Raw genomic sequence first — 16,680 nt, forward strand, 5'->3', positions numbered from 1 at the left:
ACTATTTACTGAATCTGCACTACTATTAATCGTTTCATAGTTCCCATCACCAATCTCTTTCCACTTATGACTGTATGACTATAACTTGTTGCTGGCAATCCTTATGATTTATATTGATATATTGATCATCAATTGGGTTGTAAATGTTGTACCTTGATGAACGTATCTTTTCTTTTATGTCCACTGAGAGCATATGCACCAAGACAAATTCCTTGTGTGTCCAATCACACTTGGCCAATAAAAATTCTATTCTATTCTATTCAATGTCACTGTGGGTTAGACATTGGTCACATGTCTAAGCCACAGGTTAGTGGTTTCCTTTGGAAATTTCCATAGCCTCAAAGGTCTGCAGAGGCCTGAAGTTTAACTTTGCTATCTCAGCATAAGTTTCCTTTTGCCAGTCATCAAATTCCCGATCAACAGAATGGAAATTATTCTTTTGTACAGAGGCAAGGAACTGTATATGTATATGTATCATGTATTGTAATTTTTTTAAGGTTTATATGTACCAGATTTAGATCACAATATGTTGACTGTGTCTTGCTTAGACAATAAAGGATATGGAAGTCATTTTTGCAAAGGGCATATGCAAAGTCATAAAGAATAGGCACACTTGAAACTAAACAATTTATGCTTTCAACCACAAGGAAACTGGGAGTAGTTTGCAAGCAATCTTTTCTAATGAACCAAAGCCTAATGCACGTGCACATTTATTATACAGAAGGAAGGTTGGGTCCTGCAAGCTTTAAAGTATTGCCTGACCTGGCTTGAAGGTAAAAGGTTGTGACAATTATGTGCAACGAGGGAAAATCAAAAGTTTAAGCTGCCACCAAAAGAAGTTATTGGAAATCTGAGGAGATTTGCCAGTTGATGCTTCCGTTCTCAGGTGGGGAGCGGACACCTGCGGCTTCCTCCTGCCTGTCCCTAAACGGGGGCGGGGGTGGGGGCAGCCGGGCGGCTTTTACCCAGAGGAGCCCGCGGGCCGTTTTCTAGCCGGAGGGGCCGCAAGGGACGCCGTCACCCTCGAGCGCCGGCAGCCAGGTGCCATTCGCGGGGCCGGAAGGCGGGGAACGGCACCGCAGCCCAGGCCGGAATGCGACCACGGCCACCTCGGCGGGTTGCGCAAAGGATGCTTCGGAAGGGCAACCGGGCGGTGGCGGCTTCCCTTCCAGCTCGGGGCCTGCGCGACCGCACCCTCCAAGGGGAACCGGGCAAGCCCCGCCGATCGCCGGCCCGCAGCGTCGCCCGGACTCCGTGCCGGGGCGGCTGGGCACCGGGCCGGGCTGGCGAGGCGAAGCGCGGCGACTGAGCATGCTCCGGGGGCGGGAGACGCGGCGCGAGGGCGGCCGGCCCGGCACTGGCCAAGCGGGCGGGACCCACTGCGGAGCGCGGGGGTGGCCGGCAGGAGCCCCCGTGGAGCCCGCAGGCCGGCGCCCTCTCAGCGCCGGGGCCGCCTGGGAGGACTGAAGCCAGGCGGCGGCGGGGCAAGTGGGTGAGGCTCGGGCTCAGCCCGTCCCTGTGCGGGGCGGCGCGACTCCCAGCCGGAGCCGGGACGGGCGCAGAAAAGGATGCCAGCCCGGCCGCGGCCGGCACGCTTTCGGCGGGGGTGGGGGGAAGGTGGTAGGTAGAGCGAAGGCGGGGCGGGTGCCGGAGGGGAGGGCGATGTCTTCCCCGCCTCGGGCTCTGCAGCGGGAGCGACGCTGCAGCCGGGCCGCCTTGGGTAGCTCGGGGTCGGGCAGAGGGGGTCGGCTGCGCTCTGCCATGCGAAGGCCGGGCCTTGGCGCTCCGTGCCGGCGGGACCCTGCAGCTGCTCCCTTCGAGCCCGACGGCGAGGCAGGCGGCGGTCGGCGGCTTCCGGCTCCGGTGAGCGGCTGCCGGGGCTGCTGCGCGGAGGTCAAACGCCCGGCCTCCGTCCAGCGGGCGTCCGAGGAACGTGGGCGGGAGAAGCCTGGCTGGGGCCCTGGGAGGCCGGAGGGCGCTGGGCCGACGCTGACCGCTTTGGGCCTCAGAGACCTCCTGGGAGGCCGTCCCGGAGGAATAGCGGGCTGGGAGACGCGCCTTCGCTTCAGGGCTCCCGCGAGGTCCATGGCGGCGGATTGAGCTCGTGCCTTGAGGGAACCGCCTTGCCCCATCCAAAGCCTCCGCCTCAAGTGCTAACGTGACCTGAAACCTTTTCCTCTAGGCTAGCGGGGCGTCGGCAGCGAAGAGGTTAAATTGAGCCTTTGTGAGTCGCCTCAAACTGACCAGCCAAGTGGGCCTCCAGAGTCCGGTGGACCTCGCTGGAGTCCAGAGGGTTGGAAGCTTTCATACAACCCACTTATCCTCCCTTAACTTAATCGAGCTATATTTCACTAACATGGGCTGCCTCTGCACTGTGCCCAAGGGCCACTCACCTGTATAAAAAGGTAAAGGTTCCCCTCGCGCACATACGTGCTACTCATTCCCGTCTCTAGGGGGCGGTGCTCATCTCCGTTTCAAAGCCAAAGAGCCAGCGCTGTCAGAAGGCGTCTCCCTGGTCATGTGGCGGTATAACTAAACGCCAAAGGCCCACGGAACACTGTTACCTTCCCACCAGAAGTGGTCCCTGTTTTTTCTACTTGCATTTTTTACGTGCTTTCAAACTGCTAGGTTGGCAGAAGCTGGGACAAGTAACTCACCTGTATACACCACCTTAAGAATGCATCACACCCATCTTAGTCATAATGCCACTAACTGGTGTTGGTGGTAGCATTACAAGGTGTTCAGAATCTCTGGAAATGGAGAAGCATATAAGTTGCAGTAATTGATATATCAGTAGATTAAAGTTAACCTGGCTGTGAATCGAATGAAACAGAATATGGATTGACCAAGTTTTGAATCTTCTCTAATGGATTCGATGAGTTTTGTTGGCTGTTGTTGCTGGGTTTGCTACTTCTTAGTAGATTTACACACACACCCCGCCTTTTCCTGCAGAATCTCCCTCCTCTAATTTCCCACCAGCAATCCCTAAAGTGAGGGAAGTGAGGCCGAAAGGGTGCCTGGTCCCAGTTCCCAGGTCAGCTTCCCTGGCAGATAATGGGGAACCTGTACTCCCTGTTACTAAATCCAACCCCCAACCACTTGTCCTCCACCACCACCACCACCACCCCGATTCCCATGGCACTGTGGGCTGCATATGTGGGTCTCCTCAGCCTCCAAGAAGCAGTGACTTGGGGCAGGCAAGCCTTGGTGTGGCTGGAGTTGGAGTGAGTCTGTTGGGCAAGGCTGGTAGTGCAGCAGGGGCTTTGGGGGCTGCAGAGCTGCTGTAGTCTTGGCGTTGCATCTCCTCCCCCCAACCCCCAGCCATTGTGATGGCATAAGTACAGCCTTCCCGAGCAGCCCCAAAGCTCCCAAGGCCGGCATTCTGGTTCCAGGGCTAGCCCAGTGGGGCCAAGCGCAGCACCAAGCAGGTGGGCAGCCAAGCCTGGCCAGGATCTGCCTGCCCCCTCCCTCCCCACCTCCTGGGCATGGAGAGGGCAGAGGGGTTGATCCTGGGAGGCCCCTGAGATCTTGGTTTCCCCCATTTTTCTTCTAGGGGGTGGTGAGATGTGCTGAAAAAGATGTGTTTTATAAAGGCAGGGTAGATCAGCTTAAATTAAGCAGACCGACACAAGCAATTAAGTTTCTTCTAGGTGTTAAAGCAAATATTTGTGTCCTATCAACTGACACTGTTGCAAAATTTTGGCTGACATTCTGTAGGAATCTTTCCAGGGCCCTGTCCCCTGGTAGTCCTGTCCAAGGTGAAGCAGGCCCTCTTTGGGTGCAGATATTCCTTCCGCCTTCTATGCTTGACCTGTCAAAATAGATAAGGATATTCTGGCACAATTTGTTTGCGAGGTGTCCACGCTGGCTCCTAGCGATTTCAACATGCTTATCCGAGGGCTCACAAACATGGTTTCGATGGATTGTTTGAACACCTTTTTTTTTTTTTTTTGCATTTATATCCCGCCCTTCTCCGAAGACTCAGGGCGGCTTACATTGTGTTAAGCAATAGTCTTCATCCATTTGTATACTATATACAAAGTCAACTTATTGCCCCCCAACATTCTGGGTCCTCATTTTACCTACCTTATAAAGGATGGAAGGCTGAGTCAACCTTGGGCCTGGTGGGACTTGAACCTGCAATATTGCAAGCAGTTGCTGTTAATAATAGGCTGCATTAGCCTGTTGCGGCTTACAGAAACCAAGTTGTGCCTCTGTGGTTTCCCCAGGTCCTCCCTTCGTCTGCTTTTTGAGGATGGGGATGAGGTGAGCTGTTCCCCAGTCTCCCAGGCCCTTTTCCATATTTATATACCATATATACACATATATATTAAAATGACCTTCCCTATGTTAGAAAGTCAAAGACCGTGCAGGTCTGCTGGAAGTGGAGGGGTTGTGAGGTTGAGAAGGCAGAACCCAGAGATTCTGCCCCTGTTTTTTCCAGTGAGGAAAATGAAGCTGTGGCTGGTTGTGGTTGTGCCACTGGGGGGAGAGAACCAGCTGCTGAGGATGGACCAGGGGGGCAAGAGAGAATTTCACTAAAGGATTGTCTCCCATGCAGTTGCTCGTGAAGGCGGTGGCAGAACCTGTCCCAGTCAACTTGGGCCAGTCTTGGAGAAGGGCCTGGGAGACTGGGGAACAGCTCACCCACTGATCCTGGGCTCCCGTTACTACAAGCCTTAATTTATTGTTAAGGTTTAGATTTTCTGAGTTTCTAAAATTTCTAAAAATGGAACATAGAGCAGTAGGGTTGGAAAGGGCATGGAGGTCTTCTAATTCAACCACTTGCTCAGCAGGAGACCCTAGGCCAGTGATGGCTAACTTTTTTTTTCCTCGCGTGCCAAAAGCGTGGGTGCAACAGAATGCGTGTCCACATACATAATGCAATGCCCCCACACCCTACCCCCTGCATGTGCGTGCAAGCCCCCTGCACTGCCCCCTGCGCAGGCATGTGTGACCCCTTGTGCTTCCCCTACACCCTGTTTTGGGCCTAGCAGGCCTCCTGAAGCTTCCACAGGCTGGAAACAGCCTTTTTCCGGATTTCCGGTAGGCCCGTTTTTCACCCTCCCAGAGCCTCCCCACGCGCCCTGTACTTACCTGCCATCCAAAATAGGCCGCATGGAGACTCCTGGGAGGGGAGGGGCGGCATGGGCATATGTGCGTCTCCCGCATGTGCGGCAGAGACCAAAATCAGCTGGTTGGTGGGAGGTGCGGCGTGCAGTGGAGCTGACCTAGGGTGGTGGCTTGCATGCCCACACAAATGGCTGCAGTGCCATAATGTTCACCATCTGTGCCATTCCAGACAAATGGCTGTTCGATCTCTTCTTAAAAACCTCCAGTGATCGAGCACCCACAGCTTCGTGAGGCAATTAATTGTTCTCGGTATCAGGAAATTTCTATTTAATTCTAGGCTGGTTCTCTCTTTAATCTTCTACCAATAGTGTAGTTCCATTGAGGAAAACCAGCCGAGTGCAGTTGGTCTATCACACGTTGTTCTATCCTTCCAAAAAGTAGGCTGGGATCTATTTTATCAAATGCCTTACTGAAGTCTAAATAAACTCTGTTCACAGCATTTTTCTAATCCACTAATTCAGTCACTTTGTCAAAGAAAGCAATAAAGCTTGTCTAGCACAGGGGTGTCAAACTCAAGGGCTGTGGGCCGGATCCGGCTTAAATCTAGCCCACGGGGCCAGCCTGGAAATATCCAAGGACCTACCTGCAGTGCCTCTGCTGGTCAAAACGGGCCATGCGGAGGGCTCGCAAGGCCCCCACGCTGCCTGTTTTTGGCCTCCCCAGCCTCCAGCAACACTCCACTAACCAAAAATGGTTTGGCTCCTTTCTACAAGGATGGTCCCCATTGGTGTTGAAAGGGAGCAAGAGACCAAACGACGGCTGCTCCTTGTCCTCCACTCCTCTTTAACACCCACATGAAGCCGCTGGGTGGGATCACCATGGGTGGAGGGATCACCAATATGCGGATGGTTCTCAATACTTCTGTATTTCCACCCTTGGTGGCCCACGTGGCTGCCCTCTCAGTCCCTGGGAGGAGAGGTTCAGCCCTGTGCACATTTCAACCGGGACTGGGAAGGAGGATTTCAGGCTGGCACAAGGGAAACCCTTCGAGCAGCTCCTCTTTTTCACTGGGCACCCCAGTCTTCAGGGCGAGAGAGGCTGTAGCTTGGGACTGGGCCTTCCCTGGTTCACAGGCCGACGGGCTTTTCCGCAGCGCAGCTCTTCTGCGAGTGCTGAGATGAGGTTGGGGCATTGGACTGGGGAGCATCTTCCTCAGAGGCAGGCCCCCAGACACCCTCCCTCCTTCCCTGGGGGACCAGCCCAGGAGCCAGTCTAGTGATGAAGCCCCCCCCCTCAGGCACAGACGTTTTGGGCCAGTCTCTCTCAGCCCAGCCTACCTCACAGGAGTATTGTTGAGAAAATGGGAGGAAACATCTAATGCAGCTTGAGTTTCTGGTGAGGTGTGAACTAAATACAAGCAGCTGCCTGAAGATGGTCCTTTTCCCTCTGTTTGCAGCATTCTCCCAATCCCGGCGGCTACACAATCACAAGATGGTGCTTGACTCTCCGGCCTATCATCCCCCATTGCATCCGGGGGTTTTCCATGCAGACCCACAGCCTGGGAGAGGTGGGAGGAAGAAAGAGAGCCCTCCATGTGTCAAGGGGCAGCCGGGCCCTTTCCTGTCCTCTTCTTCGTCTCCAGAGTCGGATTCTTCGGGGCCTGGAAGGAGGACCAAGCAGCCAAAACTACTCCGGGGCTTGGGAGGGCCCCCCGCGCTGCACCCCTGCCTCGCCTTGCAGGGCCCTTGCAGCTGGATGCACCGGAGTGACAGCAGCTGCCTGGTGAACCAGAAGACCTGGGCGCGGGGTCAGATCCGCAGCGCTGCCTCCCTCCCTCACCTGCCCAGGGCCAGAGCAGAGGAGGGGGCATGCCGAGCCGGGAAGAGAAGCCCCTGTTTACTGGTGGCCCTACGGCCAGCCAACCTGGAGGCGGAGCGAGAGCGATTCTTCCGGTCTTCGTTTGCCTACAACCCTCAGTTTGAATATGGGGAGTCTGTCCCTGAAGCCGTGCTGGAAAAATACCGAGAAGCCTCTGGGCAGTTCCTGGTGCAGGTAGCCTTCCCTCTGGCCGGCTCATGCAGCTCTTGCCCAAAGGGAGCCCATCAAAGGGAAGCTGCCTTGGTTGGATGAGGACCATTGGAGGCGGCCAAAGAGGTTCTTGAGTCCAGGCAGCAGGATTCCCTGTGCCATCCCTGCTGAGAGAATGCCTTAGCATTGGCATCCCTGGAGGCCCCATGCCACAGGCCCTTCCCAAAGCCTTGGAAGGGAGCCCGGAATCAGCACCCCAGGAGAAGCAGTGGCGCTGTCCCCTGGCCAGGCCACATAAAACTTCCCTCCAGGTGCTGCTGGGAGCAGAACGTTCTCACCTAGGCTTCCCCAGCAGCACGAAGCCGAGTCCACGTCCCGATAAACCTCTTTTATTTAATTTATAGTGAATTCCTCTCCAGCAAAGTCTTTCCTCTCCCACAATCTTTCAAGATAGTTCACAATTACCGACCTTTTATCAGGCTTGGAGAGTGGCCAGGCCAATATCTTTCAGATGCCACAATACTTGGCAAGAATGCAGGAATGAACTAATTGTTTCCTGAAAACACCCCTTCCCTTTCACGCCTCTTTTATTCCCCCTGGGAGGGGCCCTTCATCATCCACCTGTGGTTTTACTCCCAAATCGACCCTTGTTCCTTAGCTGTTCCCTTCGTCTGGCAACTCTGCGCATGCGCACACTGGGAACAGGCTCCAGCTGTTCGTCTGCCTCACTGATGTCTGACTCCGAAGGCAGCCGATACCTGTCATACGGCCCTGGCCCCATCTCTGCCTCCAGTGCAGAGCAGCGGTGCCAAGCCCAGCCTTCCTCCCGGTGCCCTGCCAGGGTGGTCAGCAAGAAGGACCTGCCAGGGGAAGGAGGGCGGGGTTGGGGGGGAGAGCAGGTTCTGCTCATCGCTGGACCTTGTTTTGCAGCTCCTTGGCTCATGCCAAGATGTTGAGCTGATTTCCCAAATTCTCAGACTTTCTGTTCTGGCAGCATGCCATCTGGGAAATCTTTAAGCCAGAGGCTCGACTGTTTGACCCCGTTCTTTTCCTGGTCTTGTCATGATGCGCACAACAACACAGATGGTTATTTTACACTAGCATCTTGGTAGCGGCAGCCTCCCCAAACTGGATCCTTAATTCACAATCAATTACAAATTGACCACTAGCCCCAGGATATCTCCCAATTACCCCCAGTTTAGGAACACGGCTTTGAGTAAATCGGTTTCCTCCCTTACAAAAGAGGAATTTTAAAAATGGCAGCCTCAAAGAATACGATAAAATGGGAGGATCTTGTGCCACCATACCAGCACTTCTGTGCCATCACATTTGCCATTGCAGTAAGGCTAAGCAACTGCAAACCGAATTGCTTCCAAGGAGTTTCTGGTATGGGGCCTGGCGTGCTGATAACCCCTTGGGGCTACCATGGCCGGTATTCGCCAATTTGATTTTCAGATGTTGATACTTTATGACCTTCTCCAGTTCTATCCCCTGGTGGTGATATTATTATGCTGCAAAATGGCAACTGGTTTCCTATAACGCCCCAAACCCTAAACCTAGACTAGCAAGACAACATTTATTGCTCATGTATTCATGGAACATGAGAAGTCCCCGTAATCAACGACAGTTACTTAATGTGATGATCTGATTCAGATAACATGCTAATATAAGGAATGATTCCATAACCACCTCAATATTTATCTAGTCTAGTGAGATTTGTGAATCCAGTCTTCAGGTCAGCTACCTGGATGTTCAGGGCAACCCTAATTGGTCCCACCCGAGAGCTTCTGATATCCACTTCATGTATCTGTTGCAGGCTACTGGAATAATCAATGCTGTCCTTCAAAAATATGGTACTTATGAGAGCTTTCAGGCCTCCAATGGTGGAAAGCTACTTACCAAATGCCAAATCTGGTCCATCACCAGGAAGTATATGCAGAAGGAAGGCTGCTCTGGAGAGGTGAGTTCTGGGGTTCTGCTCCAAGGGGAACCATCCTGAGATATCCTGTCTCCATTGTCTTCCTTCTGCCTCTTTTCTCCAGGTGGTGGTTCAGCTCACAGAAGACCTCCTTTCCCAGGCGGTCATGATGGTGGAAAATAGCCGCCCAACTTTAGCGATCAACCTCTCTGGAGCGCGTCAGAACTGGCTGGAGGGCATGCTGCGCCATGAGATAGGTCAGCCCTGAAGGATCTCTCCCACTTTTGCCAGATGTCTTAAAAGTGAACTTAGATAGAATAGAATAGAATAGAATTTTATTGGCCAAGTGTGATTGGACACACAAGGAATTTGTCTTGGTGCATATGCTCTCAGTGTACATAAAAGAAAAGATACGTTCATCAAGGTACAACATTTACAACACAATTGATGATCAATATATCAATATAAATCATAAGGATTGCCAGCAACAAGTTATAGTCATACAGTCATAAGTGGAAAGAGATTGGTGATGGGAACTATGAAACGATTAATAGTAGTGCAGATTCAGTAAATAGTCTGACAGTGTTGAGGGAATTATTTGTTTAGCAGAGTGATGGCCTTCGGGAAAAAACTGTTCTTGTGTCTAGTTGTTCTGGTGTGCAGTGCTCTATAGCGTCGTTTTGAGGGTAGGAGTTGAAACAGTTTATGTCCAGGATGCGAGGGATCTGCAAATATTTTCACGGCCCTCTTCTTGATTCGTGCAGTATACAGGTCCTCAATGGAAGGCAAGTTGGTAGCAATTATTTTTTCTGCAGTTCTAATTATCCTCTGAAGTCTGTGTTTTTCTTGTTGGGTTGCAGAACCGAACCAGACAGTTATAGAGGTGCAAATGAGGTGCAAATGAGAGATCATTTGGAAATTCATAAAACACGTTGGCCTTAGTGAGATGGGAAGTGACATAGAGGGTTTTTTTCTTTTTCTGAATTGGTTGGAGCTTCAGATTTAAAGAAACTCCAAGGAAAGCAAAACCACAGCTTGAGGTTTGAGCCAACTTGGAACTGGTTTATCCAGCTCCAGTGTAAATACTCCAAGTGTGGTTTATATTTTGTAGGGAGTTTTTGGCAATACAGGGATAGTCCTCAGCTTATGGCCACAATTAAGCTCCAAATTTCTATTAACTGAGTAACTTAATTGTTAAGTGAATTTTGTCTATTTTGCCCATTTTCTTGCCAAAGCTGTTAACTTTCAGTGAACGAGTTGTTAACTGAATCACTGCAGGTGAAGGTCAGTAACAGGACTGTTAAGTGAATCCGGTTTCCCGATCGACTTTGCTTGTCAGAAGGTTACAAAAGTTGATCACATGACCCTGAGACACTGCAACCATCATAAATATGGGTCAGTTGCCAACCATCTGAATTTTGATCACATGACCATGGGGATGCTGCAACAGGCATAAGTGTGAGGAATGCTTGTCACTTTTTTCAGTGTCGTCGTAACTTCGAACAGTCACTAAATGGTTGTGACGGGAGGACTCATTATTATCAATCTAGCCATTGTCTATCTGCTGCAGATGGAGGCTTCTTCCACTTTCTCAACCAAGACGGTTCTAGCTTTCATTTGCCAGTCGGGCCCACCATACAATTCGTTTAGTGATCATTCAAAGTTACAGTGGCACTGAAAAATGTGACTTATGACCATTTTTCATAGTTATGGCCTTTGCAGCATTCGCCCTCTAAGGGTCCGGATAAAATTGGAATATTGAAACTTTTGTTTTGGAATTTTGGAATTAGCTATATAGAACAAACAGCTTCTTGTGGAAAATAGATCCTGTTTTGGTTTTTACAAGATAAAAATAACCAATTTTATAATTTCAAAAAATGGACACTAGGTGGGACTAAACATTTTAGGCAGAGGAAGCATATGCAAAAAACATGCTCACAATGAAAATGCGAAGGAGACTTTTGAAGAACGGAATCAAAATAATAGCCACAATATCAACAATGTAGGTACATCTTGTTTCTGTTTCTATGGATAGATTGTGTCCAAAAGATATTCTTAAGGGAAGGACAGGTGTAGAACAAATTTTATCTGACAAGATAAGAGATAATATCATAGGTGGGTTCACAACTTCAAGCCAAGAGTACAATATGGAAAAAGGATGTTTCACTGAATCCACAAAAGAAAGGTTGACTCAGCCTTCCATCCTTTATAAGGTAGGTAAAATGAGGACCCAGATTGTTGGGGGCAATAAGTTGACTTTGTATATAATATACAAATGGATGAAGACTATTGCTTGACATAGTGTAAGCCGCTCTGAGTCTTCGGAGAAGGGCGGGATATAAATTCAAATAAATAATAAAAAAAAAGGTTGACTCAGCCTTCCATCCTTTATAAGGTAGGTAAAATGAGGACCCAGATTGTTGGGGGCAATAAGTTGACTTTGTATATAATATACAAATGGATGAAGACTATTGCTTGACACAGTGTAAGCCGCCCTGAGTCTTCGGAGAAGGGCGGGATATAAATGCAAATTTTAAAAAAATGGTGGAGGTTTCAAAGAGTAACAGTAAAATACAAATGACCAACCAAGAGAATGACCTGGATAGTTTTACAAAAGAGGCTTATTAAAGTCTTGAAAAACTCTGTGATGGGACAAAGAAGAAATGAAGAGAAATCAAATCAAATATTTGAATGAATTAAAAATTATTTTAAAAATAAAAGGCAGCTGATGAATGGCCAGTTCTGGGAGGGGTAGTGGCTTCATGAGGAGGAAGTCAAGAGTGGTTGTCCTGCTTTCACGGTCCATCTTGTAGCTGGCCCTGAAAACTGGACAGGACGTTTCAGTCATGTTTCAGACCATGATGAAGTAGCGAGATAGGTTTGGAGGAGCTTGTAGATGACCTTTGGTGCATCTATCTGTGTTCTCCTTGATCTCTTGGTGGTTTTTAATACCTTCAGCACTAATGTTCTTCTGAGCTGTCTACCTGAGCTGAGAGGGGGGAACACTGTTTTATGGGAGTTTTGTTCTTTTCTCCAGGACCAGTTTCAGTTGCTGGGGCAGAGGTGGCTCCCTCAGCCTCTTAATTATAGGGTGCTGCAGCTTCTATCCTCTTTCCCCTCATATTCCACAACTACATGAAACATTATGCTGATGATACCTCATGAGATCTTTCAATCCTGGCCTTGGAAAATCAAGGCTCTGTCCCAGTGCTTGGAGGCTGCACAGGTGTGGATGGGAACAACTCAATCTTGCGTGTTTCATGGACGGGATAGCATTTCCCATTCAAGAGTGGTGTGTAGTCTGGGGGTTTCCCAGAATTCTGAGCTCTTGCTAGGAGTGTATAAATGGTGAGCCCAAAGTGTCCGTATTATTTAGGTTAACAATAAGACTTTAAGTAATGTTTTAAAAAATAAAACTACCTAGTTAATGTCTCGTAGTACGAGACATTAACTAGGAGATCCTGGATATTTAACCATTAAAAGATCAATTTATTTCAAGTATTGAAGTGGAATTAACACTGGCATTGGTCTCTAAATATTTTTCAGCCTTGATGCAAAATTCATTTTCACATCATTACTTCTTTCCCATAAACCTATGGTTTCATCTACGTATTCTCTTTCTTCTGGGTGATACATTTTGAAATGTTCTTAGTAAAGTATTTTTTCTTGCAGACAGTAATTCGTAGCTACTGAACAGCTTCTAGATAATATACAAAACTTTCTAATATATTTTCATTGTATTCCCATAATATTTACTCTATAACTATCATGTCTACACAGGTAGAGTTGATAATCATTGGAAAAAAATGCTAGTGTTTCCATTTTGCATTTTGACCTCAGAATCAGTTAAGCAAATTCCTTTGATCTCATGAATCTGTCCTTATTAGGCCTGTTATCAGATTGGCCATGGCAAGTTCCCAAATTGCTTTTTAATTATTGATAAAAGAATTCCATTGGTAATTACATAGCCAAGATCCTTCCCAAATAGAGAATTGCTGATTGCGCCACTTACGCCCTTGTCTGGACCAACCTGTAACATGCTTTACGTGGGGCTGCCCCTGAAGAGCACACAGAAGCTTCAGCTGGTTGAAAAGGCAATGGCCCATAGAGTTTGAAATTTCAATCTGCGTGAAATTTCATCTTTTTTACTAGAGCTATGTTGGTTACTGATTTGATTCTGGGTGCAATTCAAGATGCTGGTTATTACCTTCAAAGCCCTACAAAGCGGGTGCTGATTTTTTGAACAAAACGAAGGGATGCTCAATAGAAGCAAAGGCAATTTTCAAAATGAGGTTCTCTTTCCTAGGCACGCACTACATCCGTGGAGTCAACAATGCCTCTCAGCCATGGAACAGCTCCGAAGGCCGCAAGCAATACAGCCTGAAGCCTGCCAACCCCACGGAGGAAGGGCTGGCCAGCCTGCACAGCGTCCTCTTCCGCAAGCAGCCTTTTCTCTGGAGGCCGCCTCCTCTACTACACCGTCTGCCAGGCTGGGCGCATGTCCTTCTGCGAACTCTTCCAGGACTTGGGGCACTACGTGCAGGATGCTGGGGTGCGGTGGGAGTACTGCGTGCGAGCTAAGCGAGGCCAGGCCGACACCTCATTGCCAGGTAGGGGGGTGCAACACGGCCACCCCTGAACCTTTCTGGGCCTCCTGACCGCCAGGAGCCAGCTGGCCTACCCTGTGCCTTCTCTTCTGCCTTTCTAGCCAGCTGGTCCCTGTGAGAGAATGCAGGGAAGTGCCTGCCTATCTGCCTGCCTGCCCTCCATTCTGGGGTAAAAGGCCTGTGTGATGGTCGCCATCCCAGTTCCTGATCCTCCTTGCCACAGTCTCTGGAGCCATTGGGCTTTTAAAGTATTTGTCCCTGTGGAGGCTTTGTAGAAATTGACATAAAGGAGGTTGGGGGGGGGGCTTCAGCAGCAGCACCCCCCTCCAGGCCACCTCTCTTCTCCCCTCATAAGTTTTCAGAAGCATGGAGGCTGAAAGAAGCGGCCAGTCACAGAGCAAGCAAATGTCTTCCCTCCTAGCCTCCTTCCAAGTCCAAAAGGATTCCTTGGTAACCTTTTCCAGAGGCAGCAGGCACAAAGCCCGTTACAAAAGCTCCCCTTGGCGGGATCTGTGTGGTGCCAGGAAAGGTGGGAGGGGGCTCTGAGCTGAAAGCAGGGGTTTGGATCACGTGCACAGTATTGGCTGGTTCTTCTTCATTTGCAGGCTGCTTCAGCAAAGATCAGGTGTACCTGGAAGGAATCCTCCAGATCCTTCGGCATCGACAAAGGATTGATTTCCGGTTGCTGGCTGCTCTGGGGAAGGTACGTGGAGCCCACTTGCTTTTCTCTCTGGCAGAGATAGGTGGAGGGCAAGGAGGAAGGGCTGGCCAGGGGAAATCTTGGATCTCCCATTTCACAATTGCCGAGACCTTTGCTTTTGAGAGGAAAGGGGCCACTCCCCCCCTCCCCATGAAACTAGGTTGCCTGGTGCAAGTTTGGACTTAAGTGATGTTTACACCAACTGAGGAAGGATTAACATTCTCTGAGAAATATTTCTCTAATAGACCCAGGGGCCTGTTTTTATCACTCGTTCATTCATCATTCCCACCTTGGGAAACAATATTTGCATGGGACCTAACTTTAACAAACTGCTCATAAAGCCCCCCTAACTCTAAAGGCTGGCCCAAAGGATCACACGAGTTACCAGGTTTGAAGCAAAAGTCAGTGTGAATGGAAGGCATCATGCTTCAAATCCAGGACAAGTCATACCTAGGTTTATACATTTATGCATTTTCCTCCAGTGAATGGCTTTGGGAGAGTCCCATGGCTTGGGTGGGCGCAGCCAGTGTTTGGCCCTGCTCTTTCCACTGCTCTAGGTAGCCAGCTACAAAACGCGGGCTGTTGTGTGTGCGGTCATCACAGAGAGATTTAAATCAAGTCAAATGTCCTCCGTTCAGGTCTCTTATGAAGATGTGGACCACCTGAAGAAATACGGGGTGCTGGAGAAGGCCCGAATCCCCCACTTCATGCAGGACCTTGAACGGTATATGCAGCAGCTCAACCACATAGTTGCCACCAATTGTCTCAGTGATGAGGAGCTGGAGCTGCTGATGCCGGAGTGAACTGGCTGCTGGCCCCTCTGCACTACTGCGGGACAGGCTGTGCTCTCATGAAGATGCCTGAAGTCCCAAAGGAGAATTTTGTTGGACTTTAGCCTGCTGAAAACAAACGAATGGTTCACGTGTTCTGTTTATTCTATTTATTGGGGGCGTCTGGTTTTGACTGTGAAGTGAAGCAATCGGAGCAAGGCCACTCCTTTTGAGTGTCCTAAGAGAGAATTCAGCTACCTCTCCTGGAACTTTGCTCTCAGCCAGAGATGTTCTTAAGCAGATTGACAAAGATCAGTCTGGATTATGCCTTTCTTCTGTGGACAGGTTAGTCTGGATAGTTTGGAACCTGCTAAAATATCCTTAGGCAATATTCCCAGGGCTCTCCAATTGAGCCAACTGAGAGTGATCTCCAGATGGCCAGAATTTTTTTTTTTTTTTATAATGCTGCTTAAGGGCAGGTGCAGACGTTCTTCAGCATGAGTTTGGTAGTCCTTACTCTCTAATAGTGTTTGAAATTATATCTGTAATTGAGTGAACTTTCAGTCTGGCCTGGTTGTGCTTGACAAAGGCCACACGTGGCTAAAGGGAGCCTGGAAAGACACTGGTTAATTTCTGAGTGAATCACAGCAGATCCCAAGAATTTCAGACTCCAAATGTTTTACAAGGGCAACAAAGAGCCTCCCTCCCTCGCCTGTTCACCTCCACACTTGCACCTTAATCCTCAGCACACCTGTCCTACTGCCGCCTGATAGCATCTGTTTGCCCTCAGTGGGCTGTGGACTCTAGAAAATGCACGGAAAAACACGCAGAACTGAAGTCTGCCCAGGGCTGGTTTCCAGCCAGGTTCTTAGGCCAAAGGCCTTCGTGTCTGGGCCTGGACAGTATCTCAATAGCAAAATCTATCTTGCCTTCCAAACCACAACTCGCCACCTTGGCCTTTCTCCCAAATGTAAGACACTGAATAGCTGTCCTTATTCTTCTGCTAGTTTAAGCTGAATCTTTTAAGAAATGCCAAACATATTTGGGAGATTGGGCTGCAGTCAGACTGATAAGCCATTTGGCAAGTGGTCGCTCATGGTGGGGAGATGGCTGGGAAAAACGGCAGGGGCCTTCCCTAGAATTGGGCCATTATAATAAAACTAATGCAGTCCCTTAAAAGCTTCCCTATCTTAAGGCAAACGGCTTTAACAGAGGAAGAGCTCTGAGGCTCTCTGGTACAGAAAAGGGTTTTGATGCCTGAGTCTGTCCTACTGGGCTTCTTAGGAGCAGGATCTTCTTATATTTTGCCACCTGAGGGTGGGTGGGTTTTTCTGCCTCTTCTTGCTGTTAAGGATGGAGAAAACGGTCTGCCCTTCCCTAGCAGCCTTCAATAGCCTGATGACCCTATGCCCAGCAAGGCCAGGCCTGTTCTTGAGTGTAACAGTCTCTCCATCCTCAGGTCAAAGGGCAGTTTTTGCTGTTTCAAACTTTGCTTATTTGTGAACCTTTGACCCTCTTCCTCAGCTTTTTTGGTCTGATACCCCATAGATGAGTTGGGACTAAAATGGCAAACTCCCAGGCTGT

The 16,680-nt window shown here is 49.4% G+C and overlaps 1 protein-coding gene across 1 annotated transcript; it reads left to right on the forward strand.

The window, feature by feature from the left end:
- The first annotated feature begins 1,755 nt into the window (after positions 1-1,755).
- LOC131184013 (microtubule-associated tyrosine carboxypeptidase 1-like) lies at positions 1,756-15,254 on the forward strand. The gene is given in 8 exon segments (XM_058154885.1): positions 1,756-1,863; positions 6,530-7,125; positions 8,918-9,061; positions 9,144-9,276; positions 13,326-13,479; positions 13,481-13,629; positions 14,232-14,329; positions 14,965-15,254. Coding segments are annotated over 7 exon segments (1,404 nt in total). The 5' UTR covers positions 1,756-1,863; positions 6,530-6,564; the 3' UTR covers positions 15,130-15,254.
- The last annotated feature ends 1,426 nt before the right edge of the window (positions 15,255-16,680 follow it).

This window comes from Ahaetulla prasina, chromosome 12 (genome assembly GCF_028640845.1).
Source record: "Ahaetulla prasina isolate Xishuangbanna chromosome 12, ASM2864084v1, whole genome shotgun sequence".
Classification (NCBI taxonomy): Eukaryota; Metazoa; Chordata; class Lepidosauria; order Squamata; family Colubridae; genus Ahaetulla; species Ahaetulla prasina.